The sequence below is a fragment of the Cygnus atratus genome, chromosome 5 (genome assembly GCF_013377495.2).
Source record: "Cygnus atratus isolate AKBS03 ecotype Queensland, Australia chromosome 5, CAtr_DNAZoo_HiC_assembly, whole genome shotgun sequence".
In the NCBI taxonomy this organism is placed as follows: Eukaryota; Metazoa; Chordata; class Aves; order Anseriformes; family Anatidae; genus Cygnus; species Cygnus atratus.
In genome coordinates this window covers 9,159,379-9,187,355 of record NC_066366.1, presented here as the reverse complement: position 1 = coordinate 9,187,355, position 27,977 = coordinate 9,159,379, and the positions used below count along the sequence as shown (strand labels likewise).

At 36.4% G+C, this 27,977-nt stretch overlaps 2 protein-coding genes across 2 annotated transcripts in view; one reads left to right on the top strand and one right to left on the bottom strand.

Annotated features, from left to right (window-relative positions):
* ANO3 (anoctamin 3) overlaps positions 1 to 26,810 on the top strand; it is a 213,241-nt gene extending 186,431 nt beyond the window's left edge. The window contains exons 15-27 of the mRNA XM_035550066.1: positions 11,764 to 11,846; positions 13,147 to 13,287; positions 13,651 to 13,815; positions 14,736 to 14,772; positions 16,754 to 16,865; positions 18,110 to 18,167; positions 19,166 to 19,263; positions 21,024 to 21,169; positions 21,308 to 21,460; positions 22,796 to 22,943; positions 24,414 to 24,494; positions 25,368 to 25,473; positions 26,248 to 26,810. Coding sequence (XP_035405959.1) covers positions 11,764 to 11,846; positions 13,147 to 13,287; positions 13,651 to 13,815; positions 14,736 to 14,772; positions 16,754 to 16,865; positions 18,110 to 18,167; positions 19,166 to 19,263; positions 21,024 to 21,169; positions 21,308 to 21,460; positions 22,796 to 22,943; positions 24,414 to 24,494; positions 25,368 to 25,473; positions 26,248 to 26,430 — 1,511 coding nt within the window. The 3' untranslated portion in view covers positions 26,431 to 26,810. The remainder of the gene's footprint in view (positions 1 to 11,763; positions 11,847 to 13,146; positions 13,288 to 13,650; positions 13,816 to 14,735; positions 14,773 to 16,753; positions 16,866 to 18,109; positions 18,168 to 19,165; positions 19,264 to 21,023; positions 21,170 to 21,307; positions 21,461 to 22,795; positions 22,944 to 24,413; positions 24,495 to 25,367; positions 25,474 to 26,247) is intronic.
* On the bottom strand, positions 136 to 3,406 carry MUC15 (mucin 15, cell surface associated). The gene is made up of 3 exons (XM_035550068.2): positions 3,211 to 3,406; positions 1,622 to 1,777; positions 136 to 894 (listed from the first exon to the last, which is right to left on the bottom strand). The coding sequence occupies exons 1-3, from the start codon at positions 3,326 to 3,328 to the stop codon at positions 734 to 736; spliced, it is 435 nt and encodes a 144-aa protein (XP_035405961.1). The 5' UTR covers positions 3,329 to 3,406; the 3' UTR covers positions 136 to 733.
* Positions 26,811 to 27,977: the final 1,167 nt, after the last annotated feature.

Sequence of the window (27,977 nt, the reverse complement as noted above, 5' to 3'; positions counted from 1 at the left end):
TTACTTGTTAGCTGCACAAAAACAGAGCATGTTTTTTTTTAGGATACCTATATACATGTCAGAGATGGTTTCTTTTCTTTCATGTTGAGATAATTATTTCTTGTCTAACCTTTACAAAACTTCATGCATCGTTTCTACAAATCTAGTCTGCAATGCAAACAACAGATCAGCTTTACAGATGAATAGAAGTTGTCTTTCATTTTTCCCTTCGATTGTGTTTCTAACTGCATTGTCATATTCAGAGGTTAAATTTAGTCCATGTTACTTGGTAGTTCCATTTCCATTCTCCCCAGCAAACTTCAGCCTCTGACAAATGCAAATAAAACTAATTCTTTTTGTCTTATTCTCTGAGGGAGGTACAAACACAGAGTGGCGAAAATAATGCCCTGAGTCATTAATCAGATTGGAGTGATATTTGGAATACTTTCTCCTTAAAGTAGTTAAACTGGGGGAGTGGGGAGAGAAAGAAGCAGGTTGTATTGTTGTTAAAATATCATTGTAGTCCTAGTTGAATTTTGCGGTGTTGCAGTGCCTACATTTTTGGCTAAAGTTACACGAGGGAGAATTTTTCCTGTGTACTGTTTCCCTGTATTATTCCTGAGAAAGCAAGACTAATATCTTCCCAGGAAAACTGCAAGTCGATCATCTAATTACAAAGCAGAAGAGTGCTGCCTGCCTGTTAAATGTCAGTGTATCTCATGGTAACAAGTGGGAATATAACCCAAAGCAAACATTATGGTGCAGGATGGGATGGTGTCATGTCAGCCATAGGAATGCCATCACCTGGGCACCCTGCGTTGTCTCCCTCTGCCTTGTCTGCTGTGCTGGTTTGGTCCCCAAGTGCACTTCCAAAGCTTGTATCATACGGTCCAAGCGAGTTGTCTAAGTGGAGAACTGTAAGGGTAATATGATTATGGTTTATATATTCCTTGAAAGATTCTTATCCCCAACATGGTTTAGTTCAGCAGTCTATCACAGCTAAATCCAGTTAACTTCTTTTCTACGTATGGAGGTCTGAGTGAGGAGAAGGTGAAGGCCCTGACACAAAATCTGAGGATAAAATATCGTCCCAGGAACACCCACTCAGCACTACATGGGTGGTCGACTTGAAAAGCTAGTTCCTAATCTGACTTTCTGCTCCTAATTAGGGTTAGGTTTAGTACTATGTTTAGGGTTGTTTGGAAACAGAGAAAGAGCACAGTCGTGTTGTGTGTGGGGTTGCGTAAAGGCTCCCAAAGGGAGTTCAGGTCCACCCAAAGGCTTCCGTTGGGAGCACTTCTTGATGGGAGAATCTGGCGACGTATGTGTTTTTTAGGGTCCTAATTAGGGTTAGGTTTAGTATTACGTTTAGGGTTGTTTGGAATGAGAGAAAGCGCTTACTTTTTCCGTCTGAAAGTAATTTACAAGGAGTTATTGGGAAGGAAGAGGGTGGAAGAGAGTTAAGGGGAGAAATGTTTGTTATAATTTAAAAAAAAAAAAAAAAACAGGTACTGTCAGTTAAAAAAACGTTTGACTGGAGTCAATTATACAATGCTTAATAATTCAATAAGACCAGATCATTTAAATGACTATGTACAGAAATGTAAATGTTCTTAGGCAAAACTCTTGTGCTGTTTCTTACCTGGGTCATTTCTTGTATCATCATAAAGCCGTCTGTGGGAAAATGATTCAGATCTTTTCTTACCACATATAAAATATCCAATCAGACCAATTAATATAGATCCCAGAATGGCTCCTACTGTGACACCAAATATTACTCCTCCTTTGTTGGTTTTCTCTAGGAGATAAAGAAAGGAAGGGATAGTTTAATGAGAATAATAAACTGTAAAATCAGATAATTCACCCGCACTTTATAGCAGTGGCATGAAATCTCTAAGGATCTGAAACACTTTGCAGATTATGACTAAAGCAAACTCTCTGCTGAAATTATCTGCCTTTGTAAAGGAAAACAGATATCTGCCTCCTTTTGAAGGGAGTAACCGGGAGTGGAAGGGAAAAAAAAAAATTGCCAAATGAGTTTGAGTCAAATAACAAGCTTCCTAGTTTAGTAGCAGAATCAAATGCTCTCCTTTCATTTAAAGAAATAAGCAACAATCACTTTCTGAATGCAATTACTTGTGAGTATGTAAACCAGCAGTTAAAATAGCAGTCTCTGAATTTCAAGTGACTAAATTTTAGAGTAACAGTTTTTAAGTATCCAAGGTAAGATGTCCAGTAATGCTTTCTACACCTGTTCAGTTAGCAGAATAACTGCATTACTCAAGATTTTCCTCAGATTTCATAAAACTTTTCTTCAAGGTATTCTGTTTTTGTTGGAATTGAACTGACTCTCCCACCCCACTTCCTTTTCAGTCACGTTATCTAAATATAGGGAAAGTTGTAGTTGTTAGAACTATGATAAGACATGAACTATGATAGAAAATGCGAAAGCATGGCGCTCCTTCAGTTCTTAGTACAAACTGTACTCTACTAGATATCATGGAAAAGGCTTTCAGTCCTGTGTGAAAAACTTTGGAAGCTAATTCAGGGCAAAAATTACTGTATCTTGTGATCTTTTCTTTTCCTGAAGACCTAATTCAGAACAGCAGGATAGAAAAGTGCAATGACAGTTTTACGTTCCATTGTTTTCCCACGCATACTCAACTTAATTAAATGCAAAATGAGTAATTCCTTTGGAAGTATTTATAAGAAGTCATCTTTGTTCACAAAAGTTTCTGAACTTACATAAGTTGATATATTTAACATTTAAAATGTTATTTCTATACATCTGCTTTTTAGGTCCACTACTGTAGGTCCAGATGAATGAGCAGTGTCTGTCATTAGGTTTATTCGCTCTTGGAATTGTAAAACAAACAAGCAAACATCAAATAATTTGTTTTTTAAAACAAGTTATTAAATCACTTTTTATTCTGTCCTCCACACTGATGAGCTCCAGAGATGTTGAAAGTGGGTATTGCAGGATTGTATGGAACTGGGATTTTATGCTTAAATAATCAAAGTGTAAAAAGAGTCAGCTGATTTATAGCTGACGCATGAGAAAACTCCCAAAATATGTGTTTCTGTTTTGTTTTGGGTGACTTTTATTCTGGACTAGGTCACCTACTAATTTACACAGCTTGTGTAGCATTCTGTTCAATTTAAAAAAAAAAAAAAAAAAAAGTTTGATTTCAGCATTATAAGTTTATTAAGCCACTCTAGTTAGGTGTTTACCTTCATTGGTACCTTCTGGATTAGATGATATAGTAGAAGTGTTGGTAAAATTATAATTCAGCTCTGTAGTATGCTGAATGGTGTTGAAGTTCGTTGTAGGACTGTCCTGCTTCACCATGGGGGATGTCAGAGCAGTACTTATGGGAAATGTGGTGGGGTTGATCGAAGAGGTGTAACTGGGGAGGGCTGCAGCCGAATGGGTACCCTTAGTGACTGTGGAGTTGCTTGGTGTCACTGTGGATGGTAGACCAGTAGAATTAGCTGCAGCATTTGTGGTGACTCTAGAAAAGTCACCTGGTATTGTAAACGTTGATGAAGACGTTGAGTTTCTTTTGAAGTTTGTGGCAGAGTTATTTATTCCATCTTTTAATACCATCGTGAATGTTGAAGATGAATAGGTAGCTTCAGTAGTGGACATCAGAGGTGTGCTGGCTGTTTGACTGCTCATCTCTCTTCCTTTCATTACATTTGCACTGGCATTTGTTGGTGCAGCATAACTGAAAACAAAAGGTTTTATGGCAAACAGAAAAATAAAAGTGATTCCACAGGAGGGCTGCATAGTATTGACTTGAAAACTTGTTTTGTTATACAGAGAACCTGCAAGAAAAGAAATTATGTTGTTATTTTTTATTCTTCTTCTTATTATTATTCTGAGAAACAGAACTACTTGGTTAAGACCCACATAAGCTTGTTTAAAAATAAAAATAAAAAGTCTTATACTGTAGAAAACTCAGTAGTTCACCACATGTTGATGCTGAAAACTTAATATTGAGTATTAATGACCTTAATATTGAACTAAAACAGTACTGATTATCAACAAAAGCTTTTTGCACAAAAAACTTCCATGCTTCTATAAACAAGCTTCATACTAAGACAGGAATAATCCAAAGCCACTTTGTGTACAAAGTAGTAATGATATATATTTGGATGGCATGTTGAAGGCAATATTTACTGGGCAGGCAGCAACTCTAAGAGCATACTAGAGTTACGCTCCATTGCAAAGACATAAAATTGTTACAATTAGCCCTGAAAATTGATGGGTAAGGTTTTGTGACTCTGGGCAATAGAGTGTCATGTGAATGCTGCCAGGAACAAATGGAAAGCTAATTCGGTCCAGGAATTATGGAGGATGCTGAATCTGTGAAATGGAAGCTTCTTTTCCTATAGAAAACTGGAAGCTTCATATTATACATTATCTTTTTCAAATATATTGAGAACAATGAGGGATATTCATCTTGAAGTCCCTTCATCATAGCAGATATCCTGTTCAGTATATCAGGGATGTGGGGGGTGGATGTGGGGCAGTTTTATGTTTGAGACAAGTTGAGGTCGTGCTGTTTCTGACTGCTGTACATAACCTATTCCATGACAGCGCAGTAAAAACTATAGGTAAGTTGTATCTTCAGCTTCATTAATTAACTAGGTGTCCCTGTATGTGGGTACTTTACCGTCTGAAGAAAGGAGATGTACACCTGGGAAAAGTAACTTTATTTTTTTCATATTCAGCCTCCCTTCCTACTGTCTTGTACTTTTTCCTGCCTTTTATTATTATTATTTATTTAATTATGCATTTTCACCAGGTTAGCTTCTTTGTATGTTACGTGGTCAGGGCAATGGAAAGTAACAGTAAATAGCAGTCAGCTGTGGGTAATGTTATATCAATGGGTAGATGGTAATTACTTATCATGTCAATCTGTCTCAATTTGGATCTGTTCGTATTTTGTTTGTGCTCTATTAAATGTTTTCTGAGTTTTGTGGTTAGAAAGTGGTACCATTACTTGAAATGCATGTGTATTTATAAAATGTTGCTTAATCGGCTTATTAACATTTTGATCCTCTTCTCAAAACTCCTTGTTTCTTAAGTTAAGGTCACTTAAATGGGAGGGAAGATCTATGCTCATTAAACACATGCAACTTATTTAGCAAAAAATAAGAAAAAATGAAACATGTTTCAGTTAAACTCAGGATAACCACTCTGACCCCAAATGAGCTAACCAAAGAAAACCCCTCTGGAGTTCAGTGATGAGCTCCAGTTATGTTTACAATTTGAGTGACAGGCTATCAGATGACTATGAAATGCTGTGTAATCTGAGTCAGATTTTTATTTGGTAGTACTAATAATACCTACAAAACAATGAAAAAAATAGTCAATATTAAAAAGTTTTCAAACATTCTTTCACTTTGACAGTACTCTGGTTTTAAGTCAGTGACATGATCTTTCCTTCCTTGTATTAACAGTCGTATTAGGCAGCAAAGTGAATTTTGTCATATCTTGTTATCCCTTTGCTGTAACTTACCTATGTAGGGCAATTGCACTCAGTGGACTCTAGCTGCAATTTTCATTTGGAGAGCAGTGTACAAAGGAGTCAACATCCTTGCTGAACAAATTATTTGTAGTTTTTTTTGTGATTGTCTTTTTCTTTGGTAATTCTCTTTGTGGGGGACCAAAACAGTGAAACCTCTTTACTTTGAATATTGCGTACTGTAGCTCTAAGGCTGTAATGAATTGTGCTTCCGGTAAACCCTTTGGTGTGTAGTAATTAACTCTTCTTCTTTGAGTGCAATGTTAATGTTCATAAAGTTTAGACAAACCCTGAAGTTCCTTGAAGATGCTCACCCCCCTTGGAGCTTAATATGCAAATAGCACTGTTCCAAAAAAAGAGCAGTACTGTAGACTAGTAAAAACTTGCAGAAGAGCCCAAACCTTAAGTTACCTTGTCAAGTAAGTGTTTAAGGAAGCTATGGATAGATTGTTAGTTGTTTGTTTTTGTTTTTTTTTTAAAAAAAAAAAAGTCTTTCATTTTGATTTACTGGTGCTTACATTAATCAGTACCAATTCAGCTGAAATCAATGCAGATTATTTTTTTTAGCAGGAAGAATGAAATTTTTACATGAGACAGTCACCACCATGTTTCTTTAGTGGATTTTTCACGCTTCACTTGTTGCTTTGCTGCTAGAGTCAATTTGAAGCTATTAGTATATGTGCATGCACATCTGCACACCCATGCTCTGGAGGAAGCCCTGGTTCCCTTCAAGTCAAGTTTCCTTGTGACTCCGCTGGGGTCATGGACTTCACCATGAAGGTTGTGTTGGTATTGTATCTGGCTTTTTCTCCTTAAATAGCTCAGATTTCTACTGAATATTTCTTCCATACATTGCAAAATATATCTTAATGCTTATGTGGTTATTTTCTGTGTATATTCAGTGGTATTGTAAGTATTTAAAAATAGATTTTGGGCATAATAAGTAAAATTGCAACATGTATTTTATGAATACACCAGCCCAGCACCTGACAGTGGTAGGTGTAAAGTCTGCAAAAACTCTGCAGCTATTGAGAAAATAATCACTTAAACTTCTTATGGGTAAATAATATAATCTTTAGAACTATAAATTAAAAGGATCTTTTTTTTTTGCATGTCAGTAAACTGAGCCTTGTACTTTTTTCCTCCCTTACAGTAGGGGTTAGAAAGTACTATAATTTATGCAGTAAACAATAACGTGATGAGCAAATTATTAATGGGTACTTCTTTGTTTCTTGTGGTCTGGAGTAAAGTGTTCGGATTTGCAGAGCTTGCATATGTACTGTGCTTTTTAAGCTTCACAAAAGCAGATTTTTACCTTTACTTAAAAAAAATAGATGGAACAAATATAAAGCTAAATATTGAGTGTTTCTCTTCTAGATTTCAGGAAGAAATAATAACAAATGATGGTGCCAGAAATGTGTTGGATGTTTGTTCCAGTGTCTCTTTGCTCTGAAATTGATTGCTTTCCAACGATTAGATATTTCTAAATTTATTAAGCAATGAATATTAACATTTTCAAGCTTAAATGTATCTATGTATTGAACTCAGAAAATAATTTATAACGATTTAGTAAATTATAAAATGGAGTATAAATACTGTATTCTATAATTTGGTTAACTTTTCTCTTCTGTTAATAGCTAGCAACCTGACATAATATATATGTACTAGCAGAGCTGCTTAAGTGTGCATTGTCACTAAAAAGCACAAAGAATAATAGACCAGCAGTACCTTTCCTTACAGAGATTTGGTCTAAGTTAGCATGCACAGAATACTTCCCCCCCCCCCCCCCCCCCCCCCAAATTTAAAATGGACTCTGAACTGACTCAGAAGTACGCTCCACATAGAATATGGCTGCAGCAGTACCTAGTGCCTTCCTGACCACCGTATAAAAGAATACAGTATTTATTAATCAGATTCACTACTAATAAGCTTTAAAAACACGCCTCAGACTTACCTTTGAGCTCTACAAGATATGCAAGTCCCTGTTGAAATACTGCTGTGGCACAGAGTGCAGTTGGTCTGGTAGGAACACTGGAGTGCAGGTGCTATCCATGTGACAGTGTCATACTTGTCAGGAATGCACAGTACAGGTAAAGTTAGGTGGGGCAGTGCTTTTCTGAACACAACAGAGCATTTGGGAACCAGACTGAACAACTTCCCCGTTGTCATGCCTGAGCTCTATCATTACAGAGTTCACAGAAATTGCAGTATTTATGGTAAAGTGGGTAGGCAGTACTTGTTGCTTAATCCTTTGAAAGCCTTTTGAACCCTTTCAGAAGGGCGACTGCTTTTTTGTAAACTGTAGGAACTATTGTTCCATGTACTATACAAATAATAATTTAACAAAAAATAACTTTAGTATCACAGGGTTTCTTACTGTACACTTTGTGAGAGGAAAACTGAAAAAAAAAGGCTTCTACAAAATCAAGCAGAAAAATAAGTTAAGAAAAGTATGCTGTTAGAAAGTTGTATCTATTTTAACTTGTTATATACTGATTTAGCTTATCATTTTTTTATTCTTTTGCTCTTTGTGTGTATTTATTCTAGACTGGTATGTGGTGTAGAGTGACTCAGAAGTGTTTTCAGTATTGCGTTACTGTTTGAGTGGAATGCCATGATGCTGTTATCTGTATCCACTTTAAATTTTTAAAGAATCAAGTGCAAATGCTGTTTCATAACTTGTCATCAAGATAAGTCTTGAGGATATGGCATATAAAGGAGATATTTATATAGAACGACTAGTGGCATTTTCATGAAATACTACAGTGCACAAGCGGAAAGATTTCTGTGAATGGATCAAGTTCTACCCTTTAAGTTAATTGTCTGGCACGAGGTGGTGGTCTGTTAAGAGGAGGGAGTACAGAGTCTGATCCTATGAGTTTGGTTTTCTTTGAATTCTAGCATTCCCATAAAGGAGATTTTCTTCAGTGTCTATCAACAAGCTTCAAACTTAAATTTCTTGCTTGTCTGGGTGAATTTGCATCTAACAGATTGATCGGGATATGTGAAAACAAACACCACAGATTTCTGTCCAAATTTGTATCTTATGCAGCATTAACCAAATGACAAGTGGTGGTATTAGGGTCAGCAGTATGCTTCCCACTAGCACAAACATTAATGTTTTTATAGGCACGTGGTATTTGAAACTAGTAAGACCTTAAAAAGCATTAAAAGGGCTCCAGTTCTGTTGAAATGTTACAGTTGTGTGAAAGTCTCTAGTGCTGCCCTCAGTTTCAGCACTGGGCGTGTTAGGGTGCGCGCTCTCTCTTATTTGTTGGCAGTTCAATTCACCTCTTATGAAAAGTAAAAATTGTATGCATGAGTGACTTAAAGCCTAATGGGGAGGTGCTCTGTTTGTGAGTCAGTTCTTGGCTAAGTGTCCTATACCTGCAATGCAGTGCCAGGATGCTGGCCCTCTGTTCCTGGAAGACGAGATCTCCTGCAGTGAGCACAAGTGTTAACAGATGCAGAGCTGTGGCCATCTGGAGACAGGGTGGTTTGGGGTACTCCAGGCATGGGAGATGAGACTAGGCTGTCATTCAGCTGTAACCTGCATCTATTAAGTAGCAGATTCAATTCTGAAGAGCGTGTCTGTGTGGTACCAGGTTTGTAGGACTGCTTTTGTTGCACAGATTTTCTGTAAAGGAGCCCTTCTGATTAAAACTGAACAAGTAATGGGGCAGAATTTTCAGAAAGGACCTACCTGGCCATGGGCAAGTTCTGTAGAGAGGCAGTGGAGATGGTTCCCTTACTCCTTACTAAAAATTCTCTTTGCAATGACTTTTTTTTAGGGAAACAAGCACACCGTTCATCTTGACGCAGTGACTCTTAGAAAAAAAATCAGAAGAGACATGTTCACGTAGTAGTCTTGGGTTCTCCAGATTTTGTTTTGTTTTATTTCTCCACTGTCTTATTTCCATTAATAGCATTTAACAGCAACCATTTGTCTTTTCTTCTTCTTGGCAATGTCAATTTTTTGTTATACTTAAGATTGTATCAAAGCACAACCACGATCTTTCCTGCCTTTCTTAACCAGCAAACATCATCCTTTGTCTACTGGAAGATTAAAAACTGAGTAAAGCACATGCCTCAAGGTTTTAGTTCAGTACAAGTACGGGTGGTGTAAGGGCAGTAAACATAAAGTAATTGAAATAAGAGTTGAGAGAAAGTTTTACAAGTGCACAACTGACAGAACTGCAAACTGTATTGCAAAGCCTTAATAGTAAAGCCCTAAGTGAGTGCACCTATACCAAAATGCTGTACCAATAAAAAAAAAAAAACAAAAATTCACATCACATATTCCAAGATTTAAATTTCAGAATTACAATCGAAGCTGTAAAATGGGAAGCAGTGTGTCTTGGGGAAAGCAGGGGAGGCACCAGAGAATGTGTTCTTTAGGGAACTAGAAGCTTGTGTTTGATCCTCTAAATTGTCCATTACCCGGAAGTGTTGAGCAGCTAGATTGGGCAGAAAGAAGCTCTGCCCTGTCAACGCCTTGTTAGATCAAGAATGTTCTTGTCTTGCTGTTGAGATTGTTGGATTAGTCATCTGTTGTATGTCTTGTTTTTCTACCGAAGTAATGGATAAAAGTCAAGGCCTGGCATTTCCGAGCTGAGTCAGTAAGAAGTGTCTAGCAACTGGGGACTGGAAGGGCTCGATTGCAAGGAGGTCTGACGGGTGATGTTAGCAGAGTAGTAGAGCGAAATAAAGGCAAACCAGGAAACATACATGCTTCCTCTAGAACTGGACCATTGCTTGGTTTTGGTTTCTCTGACTCAGGTATTTTATGTCAGTGGGATTTAGGATTTGTTATTTTATTTGTGGTAAATGGGCTACTTCCTTAACTTCTATTACCTTTGAGTGTAACTAAGTGAACAACTTAATTTGTGCAATTACAAACATATCTATTCTGACAGAATACTAATGGATTTCTTGGGAATGCTTCTTAGAGCAGGCTGACAAATAGAGGACCATCTGATGCTGTTTTACAGAATGTCTTGTATTTTTCCTACCTGTTTTGGTCACATAGAAAATCATTGTTTGTTTTCTGTATGGCATGGGCTTACATTGCTCCTGAGTCCTCACAGAGTGCATGCTGGGAAAGGATTTTTCTTGCATAGTTGTGGGTTTTGTAACATTTCTGAGTCTCACACTGTACTTGTGATAGCATTTCCAAGGACAGTGAGAAAAGGCTCTTTTAACCTTAGATTATTGAAGGATTATGCTGCTTAATTATAAAATCATAGAATGGCTTGGGTTGGAAGAAGGGACCTTAACAACAGTCTGGTTCCAACCTCCCTACCATAGGCAGGGACACCTCCCACCAGACCAGGTTGCCCAGGTCCCCATCCAACCTGGCCTTGAACACCTCCAGGGATGGGGCATCCACAGCTCCTCTGGGCAACCTCTTCCAGGACCTCTCACTGAGTAAGAATTTCCTCCTAACATCTAATTTAAATCTCCTCTTTCATAGTTTAAAATCATTCTCCCTTGTCCTTTCACTATCTACCTGCATAAAAAGTCCTTCTCAGGAAGGGCAAGCCCACATTTTATAAGGAATCCCACCAAAACAAGGTGTCTTACCCTTTTTAGCTCTTTTTCTCTTAGTATTTCTATGGTAAGGAATAGGCAGCCTCAGTGGCAAACTGCATTGTTTGGGAAACAGAGTTATTTATTGGTAGTAATTATCTTGATAGAACCTACCAAAAAAACTAAGTACATGAAGGTTATGATTATGATCTTATGCAGATAAAAAATATTTTAAAAAATATCTTAATAGCAAAGCTACAGCAATACAAAGCTGGTATAATTGTGAAAGAAGCATCATTGTCCTTACTCAAAATGAATAAATCAAGGTGAAAATCTAGCTCTGCATTAATAGATACCATTGTATATGCGTACGCTTGTTTCTTCAGAGAAATATTTTAAACTGTACAATATATTTTGAATAAAATTAAAAGCAAAGTAACCTAAAAAGGGTGATGTATTGTCAGGTGCCTATCTCTACAGATATAGCAGAAAGCAAAAAAAAAATGGAAATTCTTAGATGAACATAGTCAAATAATTTTCCAATTTTAACAGTCATTATCTTGAAGTTACTTACAGTTTTCAGATTCTACGGGAAACCAGCCAGGAAATGATTAAGGGAAGTTACCATGTTACGTATCTTATGTATTGTTGATTTTATTGAGATCTGCATGGCCTTTTTTTCTTTCTTTTTCCATAATTAAAATGCAGTTCATTTCCACAGCTACAGTCTTTCTAGAGTTTTGGAAAAGAAGGAGAGCTGTATTAACCTATGATTGGGACCTCATAGACTGGGAAGATGAAGAGGTAAGACAAAGCAGAAGTAAATTTGTAGATCTTGCAATGACCACTATTTACGTGTAAATAACACATTGTATGCCAGCAATCTGAATTTGCCATTCAGATTGTATTTGCATTTATTACACAAGTTGTAGAATACGCCAGTGTACTTGAGACTATACAAGAATACTTGTGTATTTTGAGGCTAGCGTTACAAATACAATTCTAAATACTAAAAGTGTGCTTTGAAAAATTGAGCACAAATATTTTGTTTATTTGTTTGTTTAGCTTGCAAAGGTTTCTTGAACAGAGATGATAAACCCAGCTGTAATAGCTGTAATAATGAGGTGGATCCTTTAAAGGACAATTCTAAGTTTCAGCTTTGTCCTGCTCCTGGCAAGCCCAGCCATCGAGGCTCTAAGTCTTTTGGAGTGATTGATGTCTGCAATGGACATCAGTATATTCTGGGAAAGAGGGGAGAATGTTTATGGTTTTCCTTCCTGGGACACAAGATTGTGAAGAGGCCCAATCTCATAATGAATGGGGCTCTGGGTGAACAGACAGCTCAGTTTAGCCACACATCTAGGCAAGGATGCCACAGTGAAAGTAAACTAGACTCCAGAAAGTGAAATGCTGCATATACAGAGGACAGGAGCTATGACTGATGTCAGCACAGATCCTTACAAGATTCTTGATTCTGTGGTCTCTTGTACTGAAAGTTCCTAATCCTGTCTAGAAACAGAACCAGGACAAACAAAGGCACAGACAGTAGATTTTAAATCCCTCTGAGAGGCATAACTTATTCATTTACATTCTGCTATCAGCATCAGCACTGGTCAAATGATTCTATGCACTCTATAAAGCACTAGTGAGTATAGCTGTAATGTAATTTAACTGGTGATTCACATGCAGCATAAGTCAGTAGAGACTGTATCATGACTTAGTTTATAGCTTTCCACAGACTTGTTGATACAAGCTAGGGGCTTTAATAAATGGTTTCATATCACAAAAGGTACCATCATAACTGACATTAATTTATAGTTTTGTTATCAATTTCTGCAGAGAAATTAGTGTTTAAACACTATGAGCCGTGATCCTTTTAATACTCTCACGTAGTAGGGAAGGCTCGCAGTGTTTCTCTCCTTCATTGGTCTCTGGCATGGTGTCTGAGCGTTTTCAGAAGAGCACGTTATTTGGATATTTGAGTTGGAACACTATAAAAAAAGAATTGGTATCAGTATAAATTTCTTATATCAGATATATGTCTGGTTTTGATAGTTCGATAACATAAAAGGTACAACAAATGGAATATCTCCTGTCATTCCAGGAAGAACTGCGCCCCCAGTTTGAAGCTAAATATTCCCAAGTGGAAAGAGTAAATCCCATCACAGGAAAACCTGAACCTTTTCAGCCTTTCCCTGATAAGCTCAGTCGACTGATGGTGTCTGTCTCAGGAATATTCTTCATGGTAATGTTTAATAATATTGGAATTATTGTAGTCTTTAAATTTATCTTGATGTGGATACTAATGTACATCATGAATGCATTCCTGAAGATTAGTGGATATACATAATATCAGGAGAACTGCTCACCTCAATCCTACTGCTTGTTTAGGGATATCTTATTTTTAAGAGATGTAATATAGTTACATTGTAAAAGTATGGCAAAGAAATACTGGAATTCAACAGTTTAGTATTTTGGTTCTCTCAAAGTCTGCTCACCAAAACAAATCGGAGTCATTAAAACACTTGTTAATTTATTGAGTCAGTAGAAATTACTTCAGATGTTTTTCTTTGTTCTAATTTTTCTATTCATAAACATTTATCTGTAGATTTCACTGGTCCTCACTGCAGTGTTTGCAGTTGTTGTGTATCGTCTGGTAGCCATGGAACAATTTGCTTCCTTCAAGTGGTATTTCATCAAGAAGTATTGGCAGTTTGCAACATCTGGCACTGGAGTCTGTATCAATTTTATGATCATCATGTCACTCAATGTTGTAAGTCCAATTCATTTAAAGGAGGGATTAATTTAAAAGCAATTTATACAAGGTTACTGAGTTTACTCTATATCAGAAGTATACATGTTCTTGTCTATTTATACAGCAATGTTCAAAGCTAGTATTTCAGGGATTTCTTCCTCTTCTAACATTGTGTTTGTCAGCGTTTTTCTCTACTTCCTACTTAATTTGTCACTACACTTCTTTGCTTATGTCACCAAGTCACATTCATACAGAGTACTTCTTTCTACATTTGCATTTTTATTTTTCACACTACCTTTTGCAAAAAGTCATTTCTCCAAATGGATCTAAATTATTTTTTTGAAGTAAAATCTTTTTCTTTTTTTTCCTTTATTGACTACTTCTGAAATCTCCCCTTTCTTACTCAAAATGCATCTGTGATACCATTGTTGCCTAGTCCTAGAAGGACTGTGATATATGATTTCGGTTTAAGCTTTTCCTGTCATGTAACATCACAGCTTTAATCGTTGGTTATGGAAGCACACTGTGCATTGATATAAACTCTTATTTCTTTAACTGCAAGAGCATGTATTATTTTTCTATTCCTGTGCAGGCACAAATACGTAAGACAGAATAGTAGCACAGCAAACAATGGCTTTTCTTTCTGTTAAGGACGCTGCCTACTTAATGCAGTAAGAAAGCAATCTTCAAAATAGAGCTGTCATACATTTATTTCTGTTGTTACATATGATAATCCTATGTCATAAAAAGTTCATTCAAGTGAACAATCAGACCAAAATTATGGACAAAGCTAAGATGTTGTACTCCCTTCACTGTCCTGATAACTTGATGCCATAGCGCAACTAAACAGCTATGCTTTGATGTTTTTTTCATTCTGTGTTTGACATCACAACGTACAGGATTTTCTGTACTTACACTACCTCTTATTTCTGCTTTAGGTATATGAGAAGGTTGCCTATCTCCTGACAGATTTAGGTATGTACGTCTTTATTACTGGTATGGTTCTTTCTAGCAGTGATATATATCTTCATACTTCTATAAAATAGGTTTTTGAAAACTTCACCTATGCATACTAGAGTACTGGCATTTCTGTTAGCATATCGGTAATATCAGAGAAATAAATGTTATGATGACTTCGTTAAGGAAATAAGATAAAAGAAAAAGAAAACATACTTTTTATGTTTTATAGTGTAAAATGAAAAAAACTTGTTATAACAAAAATCAAAACATTTTCTTTGTTACAATACTAAACCAGATTTTTTTTTAGTTCTATCCAAACACTGTCATTTTTTTTAATTGGAATTTAACTATGGAAAAATTGTGTTAAGATAAAATTACATGGTCCAAGATAAAAATGTTGTCATAAATTTTAAAGTAGCTCTAATTCTGTAACATTACAAATTTATGCTAACGCTTCTCTTTGCTCTTTATAACGCTTTTAATTTATAGAAAAAAAGAAATTCCAGACAGCATTTAAGATCTCCTACTATGTGAATGTTATCTTTCAGTGTTTCTTCTCACATGGTGTCTTTTTTATCCCATGTCCAAGTACACAGCTGATCTTGTCATATTTTAAAAGCAACCTCGCTGCTTAAATCTATTAGCTCCCTCTTCTGGTTCAAATATTGAAGAGCATACATGAAACAACATGCTTAAAAATTTGTGCGTTACAGGTAACAAGCAGTTGAACAGATTAGAAGATTCAGTACGTGTAGTCAACTTATTCAAGTTACTAAAGTACTTTTTTTTCAGATCACAATTTTTTCTCTCTCAACTAAAATTTTAAAATACATTGTTACATACCAAAGAATGGGAAGGAAAATAGTGATTTTATTTACATAGATGACCTCATTTTTCCCACAATACATTTTAAATAAAAACAGTTTGTCTTGAATTAAGCATGATGAAACATCAGGTTCCATATGTGAAATAGGTAGCTCTTCCTAAAGTGTTCTGCTTTCAAGAGCAGGAGAGAATCCTACCTTCTGAGGAACATCAGTGTCCATATGGAGAGGCAGTATATTTAAATTTGTATAATGTTTTATTTCAAAGCAGTCTGCATTTTTAGAGGTAAACAATCACATAGTACAAAATGTAACTTAAAAAATCAAGGCAGTTTGGATTTCTGAATCATATATATATTTGGAAATTTTAATCAATGTACTATACTCCAAATTTGATGCATCAAAGAAATTTGAAATTTTTACACACACAAAAGTTAATTTAATCATTTGTGTCTAGTTCTAATTCCTTACATTCTGCATTCTGTTCTGATTTCTTTACATTCTGCAAACTGTAAGGAAAAACATCCAAGTCAGTGTAAACCTACACAGAATATTTGTAATCCTGATAAACGTTTCTACAGTTCTTTCCGAAAGCACAGAAGGAACTCCATTGTTTCTTCATTGTGTTATAAATTGTTTTAAACTTCACAAGCATTTATATGATAGAGGAAGTGTCAAGGATGAATTAGCGGTCTTATGGAAGTATTTGGAGGGTGAGATATTTGAGTGAGAAACCAACTGACCATTGGTTGTCTCTTTTCTATCTGCTTTCCCTGGCAGTCCCTGTCTATTGATCTGCTGATACCACATGCTTTTGTGTAACTGTGAAAAATCAAGATTCCTCTAGCCTTAAAATTAAACATTCACATTGAATTCAGAACTTTTTCATAGAAGTGAAAATATACCTCCTATGAGACGTATCTTTGCTCTGAGCTATTCTGTACCACAGGACTTACCTCTTCTGTTTCCGCACAGAGCCATCCTAGCCTGAGCTGGGCATTTTGTGACCTGCAGCTGGAATACTTGGAGGGAAAAAAAAAAGTTAAATGCAACTGGGTGGGGCCCTATGGCTTGAAACCATCACTTATTGTTAGTGTTGATTGATCTGTGTGCAGTTAGGCATTACTCAATTTAATTTTTGTTTATATGATATATACTGTGTCTTTCCATAGAGCACCCAAGAACAGAATCCGAATGGGAAAACAGCTTTGCCTTGAAAATGTTCCTCTTCCAGTTTGTCAACTTGAACAGTTCTATCTTTTACATTGCCTTTTTTCTGGGCAGGTAAATTATCTCTGCTAACTGCTTTTAAAGTAAAGTTCACACAAAACTCTAATCTTGGTAATTTTACAGGTTTCAAGAAAATACATTGACAGTTCAAACTTTAAGATTTAGGTTTGACACAGTTTCTGAGCGTAAATAATAGTACAAATTGTTTCTAACTGCATGCAAGGGTTGGACTCTTGAAATCTCAGAAACGAGACAGTGAAAAGTCTACTTTTTAAGTGGGTGTATGTAAATGACTTTCCTAACAAAACAAGAAATCAGAATTTTGAAAATACAGATGCTTCCTAAATGTGCATCTGTGTTCAGCGCTGCTGCACTAATAAACTTGATTCATTTTTTTTTCTCCCTTATTCACTTTTGGGTACTTTTCCTAGGACCCATTTCTATAAATACTAACTATTGTCTGGAAGGTATTATACAACATTAGGAGGTAAAAATTCTGGATCCATGTCCTGTGTGTCTCTTCAGCTTAGACCAGGAGTTACCAGACAGGTCTAACCTCATCTTCACTTGAGTTGCTCTACCATCAGATTTGCCTTTCTGACAGAATCTACAAATGATTTCTGAGTAGCTTCTATAATGTTTTATAATGTAATTTAAGTTCAAGATTGTTTGAAAGAAAAAAGCTTAAGTAAAGATTGTTGGTAACACCTGATTGTTACATCCAGCAATACATTCGTCATACAATTTCTAAATTAATGTATCTTGCTGTGTATTGTGTCTTGTAGGACCAGAGCTCTTATTTTTTCTTTCTCATCTGCAATTGTCACTGAGGTTATTAAGAATTTTGATTTAGTTCATTATGCAAGAATCTGTTAGATCTCTAAGAAGGGTTTAGTTATGATGTATTTGGAAGTCATTTTATGCTTTTATGTCTGAGGGTGCAATCCAGTGCACATTTCACTCGGCCAAGTAGATCTCTGTGCTGCAGTAAATTCCTACATATTGCAATAGTTTATCTTCTTAAAAGCAGATTAGAGAGTTTGAGTATCTAACATCTAAAACCTCTGAAGCTAGGATTTTTGTTCCGGACATAATAAAAGCTTAGGATTCCTTGCAAAATGATGGTTCCTTTGCTTGTTTGCATTCTGAAACTACCATATCCCACAGATACCAGATTTAAGCCTGTGTGATTTAATCTGTTTATATTTCATGAGTTTGCTCAGTGGATGTTGTGAAATAACTACTGATACAGAGCGTTCTTGGAATGTTCACTGAGAAGCAGAAATGTTATTTTCTAGATTTGCAGGCCGCCCAGGAAAGTACAACAAGCTTTTTAACAGATGGAGACTGGAAGAGGTAAGCAGTCCTGTTTTGTGTTCCTGTGAAATTTACGTGAGTAAAAAGGAAAAGGCTGTAGGACATGAACTATGTCCAGTTTGAAAGAGTTATTATTCCATCTAAATGTGGTGAAGAGTAAACTCTTATTTATAGCAAAGGATAGGAAACAGGAGATGTGTTTTTCCTTCTGTGTTCTCCACTGTGCTGAGTGACTGCACGACACACGCAATTCCTTCTGCCTCTCTCTTTGAAAAGCAAACAGTGATACTCTCTTACCTTCCTGGCACTACTGAGTCCTAGGTGATCTCCTAGGTATGTGGAATTTTTGGATAGAGGACATATACATAATGCAATCAGCTTTCCTTATCATTTCCTTAAGTTCTTACCAGTATGAAATGATTTAAAAGATGAAAAGTAATATTTTCAAAATTTAGCTTGAAAGTATGTTAGAATTGCACCTTCCTTGGGAAGAGTAGCATGCTGAAGCTATCTCCTGATTCTGAAAAACACGCTTCTGCAGAGACTTGGTAGCCACAGAGTAAATACTATAACTTTGTAGTCTGTGGTCTAAAAAAAAACTCTGTAATTGCCACACACGTTAATATGTTATTTAATTTAGCATACACTGTTTTGGCAATTGATATGGTTAAGATACTGGCAGCAGAGATTCTGCTCCTAAGTCTCAGTTTGGATCTAGGCTATTACAAATAAAATATTACTTCATTCTTTTCAAATCAAAACATATGTATTGGTCTCAATGAAATGAATTATATTGTTTAACATATATCTAGCACACTTGCCCTTAGCCCAGGTAACGCACTCCAGTTCTCTGAAAAATAAAATATCTAAAGAGTGTTCCATTAAATTCTGTGTTAATACTTCTGTTATTAATATTTTTCTTAATATTTCTTGAGTATTTTTCTCCATACTTATTTCAGTATTTTCCATTCACACTGTGAAAAAAATAAAAATTAACAGAATATTTTGACTTTAACTACTAATCTTTTTCATTTCAGTGTCATCCCAGTGGCTGCTTGATAGATCTGTGTCTGCAGATGGGAGTTATTATGGTTTTAAAACAAATGTGGAACAATTTCATGGAGCTAGGCTATCCGTAAGTTCTGTTGCTAATATTTGTTTTACAGATAGTGGTTCCATATTAGTGCTGATTCAGCAACAGGGAAACATCTTCATACGAATGGAGGGTAAAATATCACCTTTAATTAAAATTTATCATCGTCTTGATGAAGATCATGTGCAGGTGCATTGCTGATCTCTAGAAGTATATTTTCAGAAGGACGTAAAATGGAATTCTTCAGCAGGTTCAGGTTTAAGTGTTTTGCTTTATCACTCAAAACATAATGTTAGTGTTGCTTTTCAGCCATCCCCAAAGGGTGACAAGAAATTGTTAGTAGTGTTTACATAGTTTTGTGTTCAGTACTATCTCTGAGGCCTAAAAATACAGTTGTGAAATACATAACTGGGTTTATGTTCTTTCCCTACATACCGTAAGAAAAAATAGAGTAAAAATAGTAGACTTTTGCCAAAATAACTGTTTCAAGTTATTGAAACAACAGGCACAACGCATGCCTGGAGAATGTTTATAGTGTTTGCATCTCACCATCACATACTGTAAATTTACTCCCAAGGGAAGCAGTTAAAAAAAAAAAATGTTTCCCAGGCTACATTAACTAGCTAAATTGTTTATTTTAAGTTCATTTGCCCTAATACAAACAGAGCTGTCCAACTACTGAAAAGGTAATGGGCTAAGAGTTACAGTTCTTTTGAAACTGGAAAAATATGTTTTCAGCCAAGGAAAAGGTTGCTCATCAAATATTAATTTAATCCAAGTCTCAACCTTGATAATGTCAGAAAAGGTTACGCTTACAATGTGCAGGCAGTCTGCAAATCATTGCTACTGCATTGTTTTGAGATGTGCGTTTCTGAAAAGAAGAAATCTACTTGAAGTATCAGGCTTCCTGTCTTCTCAGCCCAGCAGTATCTTAACACTGTCGAGAATTTATTTTAGAACGTGCTTGTATTCCTTTACGGAAAGCGGTGTTTTGTTTTGACAAAACCATTGTTTGCAACTGAGGTCATTCAGTAACAAGACAATCAAGACTGAAGTACTAAATCAGTTTGAGCAGAAAAAAATAATAAAAATACTTATAAAAATGATTTCCCATATTTGGTCTCTTTTTTCTTTCAGTAATATCTAGAAACAAATAATAGCCTTTAAGTGCTACCTTTGTCAGTACTAGATAATATTTTCCTATGTATAACACTTCAATGTATAAGACCATTTAATACTTATAACTGCTTTGTGAAAGGACCTCTGCACAGCTTCATAAAAAAAAGTCTTTAGCAGCATCTTTTTGGATACCATGTCCTGCTTCAAAAGGAAAAATGTTCTGTAGAACATCTAGATTTATAGGTTTGTTCAAAAAATAATAGGTATATTCTACTGTTCAAAATACTCTAGTGCCAGTGTTCCTAATGAGCTTTACTTACTTGGTTTGTCTTCTACAGTATTAAAAATAAAGCATTTTTCTTTTAATGCTTTCAGTATATGTGATTTTTTCCTGTTCTTTTTTATTGATACAGGTAAAAATCCTTAAAAAAAAAAAAAAAAAAGGCAGGTTCTGTATTCTGAAAAGCTTGTTTGTGCAATGCCTGACATGCTATGTTAAAGACAAAATTTAAATCATCATGAAAAGTTGAAAAGGTCTGAAAAATATTTGAAATTTATCTTACACAATATTGTAAATATTTCCAGAAAAAAAATACCTAACACTTAGGTGCCATTCAAAACAATAGCAGCTAGTATTGCAAATTACTGAGCAAGAACAGTCAATAATACTTCGTCTAATACAGTTTATTACAGAATTGGTGGTCACGACGCAAAATGAAGAGGAGAGGACAATCAATGGAGCATAAAATTTCTCTACCTCAGTGGGAGAAAGATTGGAATCTGCAGCCTATGAATCTTCACGGCTTGATGGATGAATACTTGGAGATGGGTAAGCAAACTTATAGAGATGTCAGGTTTGTTGTTTTTGTTTTTTAATGAGAAGGGGCTGGGCAAGTGGGAGGGGAATGTTTTACGTTAAAAGAACTTTTTGCACGTCCAATTTCTAACCACAGAAATGCTTATCTAGTTTTACAGTTTGGCTTCACCACTATCTTTGTTGCTGCCTTCCCACTGGCACCTCTCCTGGCATTGCTGAACAATATCATAGAAATAAGGTTAGATGCATATAAGTTTGTCACTCAGTGGAGAAGACCTATGCCTGCAAGAGCAACAGATATAGGTGAGAGAACCTAACTATCACTGTCTGGTACCATCTCCCTTCGTTTTCGTCTTTGATGTCACTTGAACTAGCATGTAACCTACAGATATCAAGGATGACTGTCCTATTAAGCAACAAAAATACTCAGCTGCTTAGCTAAAAGGACTTTTCAGATCTTTCCATTTCCAATAAGGGATTGTAACAGTTAAAATTTTGAAAACAGGCCATTTGTTCAGATGCTTAAATGGCATTGCTTAAATGGCCCTTGCATTAGGCTTCTGATTTGTGAAACTCCAGATCCAAGGCGCTCTCCAAAATCAATTGAATTTTAAAATGAAATATAAGAATTAAATTCAATTTTGTTTCACAATGGAGTTAAATAAAAATACAGAAGTGTCTTTCCAAAGTCTTGTACTTGGCCTTTATTGCGTTCATTGCTTAGCTATTTCTTCTCAATAGGGTGTGCCAGACTTCACAGAATCACAGAATCGTGTAGGTTGGAAGAGACCACCAAGATCATCTAGTCCAACCTCTGACCTAACACTAACAAGTCCTCCACTAAACCATATCACTAAGGGCTACATCTAAACGTCTTTTAAAGACCTCCAGGGATGACGACTCAACCACTTCCCTGGGCAGCCCATTCTAATGCCTAACAACCCTTTCGGTAAAGAAGTTCTTCCTAATATCCAACCTAAACCTCCCCTGGTGCAACTTTAGCCCATTCCCCCTCGTCCTGTCACCAGGCACGTGGGAGAATAGACCAACCCCCACCTCTCTACAGCCTCCTTTAAGGTACCTATAGAGAGCGATAAGGTCGCCCCTGAGCCTCCTCTTCTCCAGGCTGAACAATTCCAGCTCCCTCAGCCACTCCTTGTAAGACTTGTTCTCCAGACCCCCTCACCAGCTTCGTTGCCCTTCTCTGGACTCTCTCGAGCACCTCCATGTCCTTCTTGTAGCGAGGGGCCCAAAACTGAACATGGTACTCAAGGTGCGGCCTCACCAGAGCCGAGTACAGGAGGACAATCACTTCCCTAGCCCTGCTGGCCACACTGTTTCTTATGCAAGCCAGGAAGCTGTTGGCCTTCTTGGCCACCTGAGCACACTGCTGGCTCATATTCAGCCGACTATCAACCAATACTCCCAGGTCCTTCTCTGCCAGGCACTTCATTCGGGTGTAGCCTGTCATGGCAAGAATGTGAGGACGTGGCTTAATCTTGACTGTTTTTTCTGACTCAATGTTTCTTTTTCAAGAAGCAAGGAAAAGTGTGTGACAAATAATATCACCAGTATGACTTTTTATGACTCAATATCACTATTAAAAACTAATGGCTTTGTTATTTATCTTGTTTCTAGGTATCTGGTATGGGATTCTTGAAGGAATTGGAGTTCTGGCTGTCATCACTAATGCCTTTGTTATTGCCATTACTTCCGATTACATTCCACGTTTTGTCTATGCATACAAATATGGTCCCTGTACAGATCAAGGATACAGACAAGAAAAGTAATGAAGATTTTTTATATATATACATGCATATTTCAGTGGAAGCACATTTGTGCTACTGTCTTTCTGTGTTAACATACTTCATCAGTAATATTTCATCCTTTACATCTTTACAAACCTTTTCAGGTGTTTGGTGCAAGTAACTTAGCCATTCCAGAGAGTTTGCTGACTAGCTCCACAGTTATATCAGCAGAAAATCCTTGCTTCTCTTCTAAATGCATACTACAAAATTCAGTATACATTGCCCACAGTTTTCAGGCACTTCCTAGATGAATTGTTCTTTTCCGCCATGGTTTTGGTCCATGTTCTCCCACTAATTTCACACACACACATCTATGTTCCCAAACACTGTTGTATCCTAATGTTCTCTGTCTATTTCTCTCCAGAAATACTTTCTGCCAAGGTCCAGAAAGATTGGCCTTGACATTCTTTAGACTAGTTCCTTATGTAACGCTTCTTGGCCTCAAGTAAGGTATCTTTCCTATTTTGCACAACCAGGCCTGTTTCCTGAACTTCTCTCCAGATACTTACTAACGTCTCTGAGTTTGAAGGAGGTGTTCCTTGAATATTAACCAGTTTTCTTGGGCCACTGTTTCACGATCACTGCAGCCAAGGCTGCCTTTAAGTTTCACAATCCCCACCAGCTCCTCCTTGTTGGTGAGAATAAGATCCGGCAGAGCACCTCTCTTCATTGGCTTCTCTTTAATGAGGACTGCCTGTTTAACAGAGAACTGTGTAATCCTATTTACTCTTTTTCTTGTTGTGATTGGAAGTACTACAGCAAACCTCAGGGGATATAACAGATACCTTGTCTTTTTAAATGTTCTTTGCCTTTCAGGAGCCCCTTCATTACATTACAGGACACACTTTCAGTAGGACAGGATGGCTTAGGTGTCTGGTTTTCCAGGGACATGAAAAAATTACACTCCTGCAGTCATAATTCAGTGTACTTAAGTGATATCTGACATTAACACCAATAAATTGTTACCTCCAAATGTCTATTTGGTACATATACACTGTTCTCTTGACTGTTCTTTGATTTGGTTCATAAAACCTGTCATTTTTTTAGTATATGTTGCATGACTAGCAGCAGATTATGCAAGGATACGAAATTATTCTATTCTCTTCCTCTCTAGCCATCTTTGTCAGTTCAGTATTTTTAAGAGGCAACAGTGAAGAACACTGTTTGTAGCAAAATGGTTTGTTTTATAGCTGCTAGTAGATAAGCCAAAAAAACAAGAAGTGCTCAAAACATTTTTTAAAATTGTGTTATCCCTGAAACAGAAGTTATTTGATTTCTTCCAATAACACTTGGCCTCTATGTATAAAATTTTAGAATTGCTTTTGTCTTAATAAGCAAATAAAACAGTATATTCACGATATGCGATGGCAGAATACGCTTACATACAGAATTTATGCTATATAACCACTTTATAAAGAAAATCCTGATGCTATGTCTTTTTCTTTCAGATGCTTAAAAGGATATGTCAACAGCAGCTTATCAGTATTTGATTTGAGTGAACTTGGAATGGGATACTCAGGATACTGCCGGTATATTTAGATGCTCCCCCTGCTGTAATGTAGACACAGACATTATTATAGGCATTAAATGGAAAGTCAGTGATTAAATTACTTGTAGAAGAGTTTATTTTTTGCCTGTAAAAGTATTGAAGTTCAAGTTTGTTCAACAGGGAAATCTCAGATGCGAAAGCTGTGTTGCAGGATGCAATGCTAAGATGCTGGAAACCCATGTTCTATTCTTAGCTTTTCCAGGACTCCAGTAAGCCATGTGTTACAGGCCTGTACGAATTATTTCATTTGGGAGTTTCCCCACCTGCAAATAAGGCTAAAAATTCTTGTTTTATTTTGGTTCAGCACTCTGAGGTCTATTAATTAAAATATGCAAGTAAAATCTTTGTTTTGTCTGTAACCCAGCCCAAGATGACAAACAGTTATGCAAGATGAATATGAGAAACTCAGCATAAAGATTAAATATGACAATGCATAATTGTACTACTTCAGGTTTCAGATTTAGTTTTATAGTGAGAGTTATCTTGGATTCACTAAGCTCTACAGTCATTCTGTGTTTGTACAAGACTTGTCTTGAGAATCTCAACTGCTTATAAGAAAAGATGAGAACCAATTTAGAGCCAGTGAATTTAAACTTGATACTCCAAGGGGTCAGCTGTGTAACAACAAAAGGAAATATTTGCTATGGCTTTTTGGAACCAAACTACCATCTTATAAGCAGCTGTATTTAATACCTGTATTATAGACTACTACTTTTCATTGAATTCCTCTTGAAGTATTCTTTCAATTCAAGTTCTGTCCTTTTAGGCAGCTCTGGGACAAGCTTGAGAGCTCTTCATCATGTTCTGGGTTTTGAGCACAGACTAACTTAACGAGTTTTTCTTTGTCTTACAGGTATAGAGATTACAGAGCCCCACCATGGAGTTCAACTCCATATGAATTCACTTTGCAGTTCTGGCATGTCCTGGCAGCACGGCTGGCCTTCATTATAGTTTTTGAGGTTAGTCATGGAAAGGAGCAATTCCTTTCTATCTCTTTGAAGTTCAAGTTGATTTTTTATAATAGTCCTGTAAAGGAAGTGTCATTATCATTAGTTGCTTGTTCGTTATAGTTGAAAGAGGAAAAAAAAATCACTCACCCCCATACTGTTGTCAATCAGCTGCTTCAAAGTGAATTGACAGAGCATGTGCAGATTTTAGTCCCTCCAAAATCATATTTTCTTAAGTAATCTTATAAATAATGTTAGTTCTCAACAAAACCATTGATGTTTAATTGAAAAATCAGACATGCAATTTCTTTGTACATTAAACACATTTATTACAAGTTCAAGTGTGTGTCAGGAAAATGATGCGTGATTGTACCCTGATATAAAACTAGAAATGTGTACTAATTTTGAAGAAGGTATGGTATGCTGTCTGGGGAACTGGTTAATTACTTTGACTACAAGTTCTTAACAGAGACTGCTTATATGTAATGGTTGCTATCATTACTCTAACCAGCAGATCCTGCTGTCTCATATTAATTTCGATCACTAGTCATACCCTTAGTTCTACTTTTGTTAAGACTGCAGCATTTTCCCATTCCCGACAGACTATTTACACACGTGTGTGTGTGTAAATATATATTAGAGAGAGATTTAAAAAAAAGAGTCACTTTTCAGTCCCAAATCAAATCCCTGTTACAGATTTGCCACTGATTTTTAGGCCCTAAAATTTGATTCTAGAAATTAGTATTTACGCATCTTTGAAGCAATTATTTTCTTTCTTCTTTTCAGCACCTTGTTTTTGGAATCAAGTCTTTCATTGCTTACCTGATTCCAGACATGCCCAAAGACTTGTGCGACAGAATGAGGAGAGAGAAATACTTAGTCCAGGAAATGATGTATGAGGCTGAACTAGAGCATTTGCAGAGAGAAAGAAAAAAGAATGGGAAACAATATCACCATGAATGGCCTTAGTCAATACCATGCTGCAACAGAAACGCTGTTTGGAAGTTGAAGAGTGCAGTTTAAAACTGAAGTCAGTCTGTCATCAGTGTATGAGATTGGCAATGTATATATGTTCCTGCTGGGCTGTACAGTTGCAGGCTTCGGTAGGAAGTGGAAAACAGGTGCTTCCAATGAAGAAAATGAAGAGCCTTATCAGTAACCGGTCTCTGGGGAGCACCAAGTACTGGCACTCAGGAATGTGCAGACAGATTAAAAATTTGGATACTGATTTTTTAAAAAGGCAATGAACATTCGTGCTGTTCATGAAGGTACTAACAGCGTAATGAAAACAAAAAATTGCCTGTAAACTTATACAGTATGGGCATGACAAAAACAAATTACATGATATCCACTACAGCTTCTGATTGCTCAGCTGCATCTGTAATGTCTCTGAAGAAAAAAGCAGTTGTTGCCTTTGTGGCCATAACTTGATATAAATGAGCTTTCAGGCTTACTGTTTTGTCAGGTTTGTCCTAGTCTCTTGTTGAGATTGTGGATGTGGTCCTACCCTAGAAAAGGGGTATATGGCTGCTTAATATATACTATGCAGTTTAAGATTTGCACATCAGTGTCATTAATTTATCCTTCTAGTTGAAAACCAAAAAATCTAAATTCAAAGAGAAAGCAGCACTAAGAGAACACATTGCATTGCCCACACTGCAGCTGTATTTGAAAATGACATGGCTGTGAGTTGTCTTTCCACTTTTATGTGCAGAAAGGCCACCTCCACACACATCCAGGATGAAAGAACTGTCATTTCCATGCTCTGATGTATCATGCAGATGTCCAACTGTGTTACTGTTCTCTTTGAACTGTCTGAGCAGTGATTCCATGACTTCACAGAATGCTAACTTGAAATATTCTAATACAGTGCAAATGACTTTGTTCTGAATATAAAATTAACTATTTATAGTATGCAAGCTTATGCAGATATATATCAGACATACAGTATAACATTTTGACTTGCTTGTTCAGGGAAGGAGAAGCAGAGTACCTTATAACAATGCTCTTCTTATTGTAATAGTAAATGTTCCAGTAATGTGCACTTCTTTTATTGGGCTAAATAAGTCAAAGCATGGGAATTAGATGCAGGCAGATATCTATACAGATTGTATATAAAAGCACACACACACACAGTGGTTACTTTTAGATTTTTTATTATTATTTGTATGCCTTCTTACAGTTTTGGGGGCCTTTTTGGATAAAATCACTCTAAAAAGTAGATGTTCATATATAAAGAATCAAATTTCATTTTTTATGTGCATGCAGTATGGGGTAGTGTTGCTTATGGTCATAGTCACATTTTGGTGATGGAACTGTATTAACGTTTCATAATTTGGGAATAGATAATCACTTAATTTAAAAAATCAAAACAAGCGGGCAGTGTTCACTTGCAGAGAAGGGAGTGGGGAAACCAAGTTACAGTCATTCTGTTTATCTTCTGCAATTTTAATAATCATTCTTTATACTGGATGAGAAAAAAATAAAAGAGCCAACAAAAGCACATGAACACATAT

Coding starts and splice junctions, on each gene's coding strand:
- MUC15 (XM_035550068.2), bottom strand. CDS start 3,328: ATGGTGAAGCAGGACAGTCCTACAACGAACTTCAACACCATTCAGCAT. Junction 1,778..3,210: donor TCCAGAAGGTACCAATGAAG/GTAAACACCTAA, acceptor TTTATCTCCTAG/AGAAAACCAACAAAGGAGGA. Junction 895..1,621: donor TGATACAAGAAATGACCCAG/GTAAGAAACAGC, acceptor TTACCCTTACAG/TTCTCCACTTAGACAACTCG.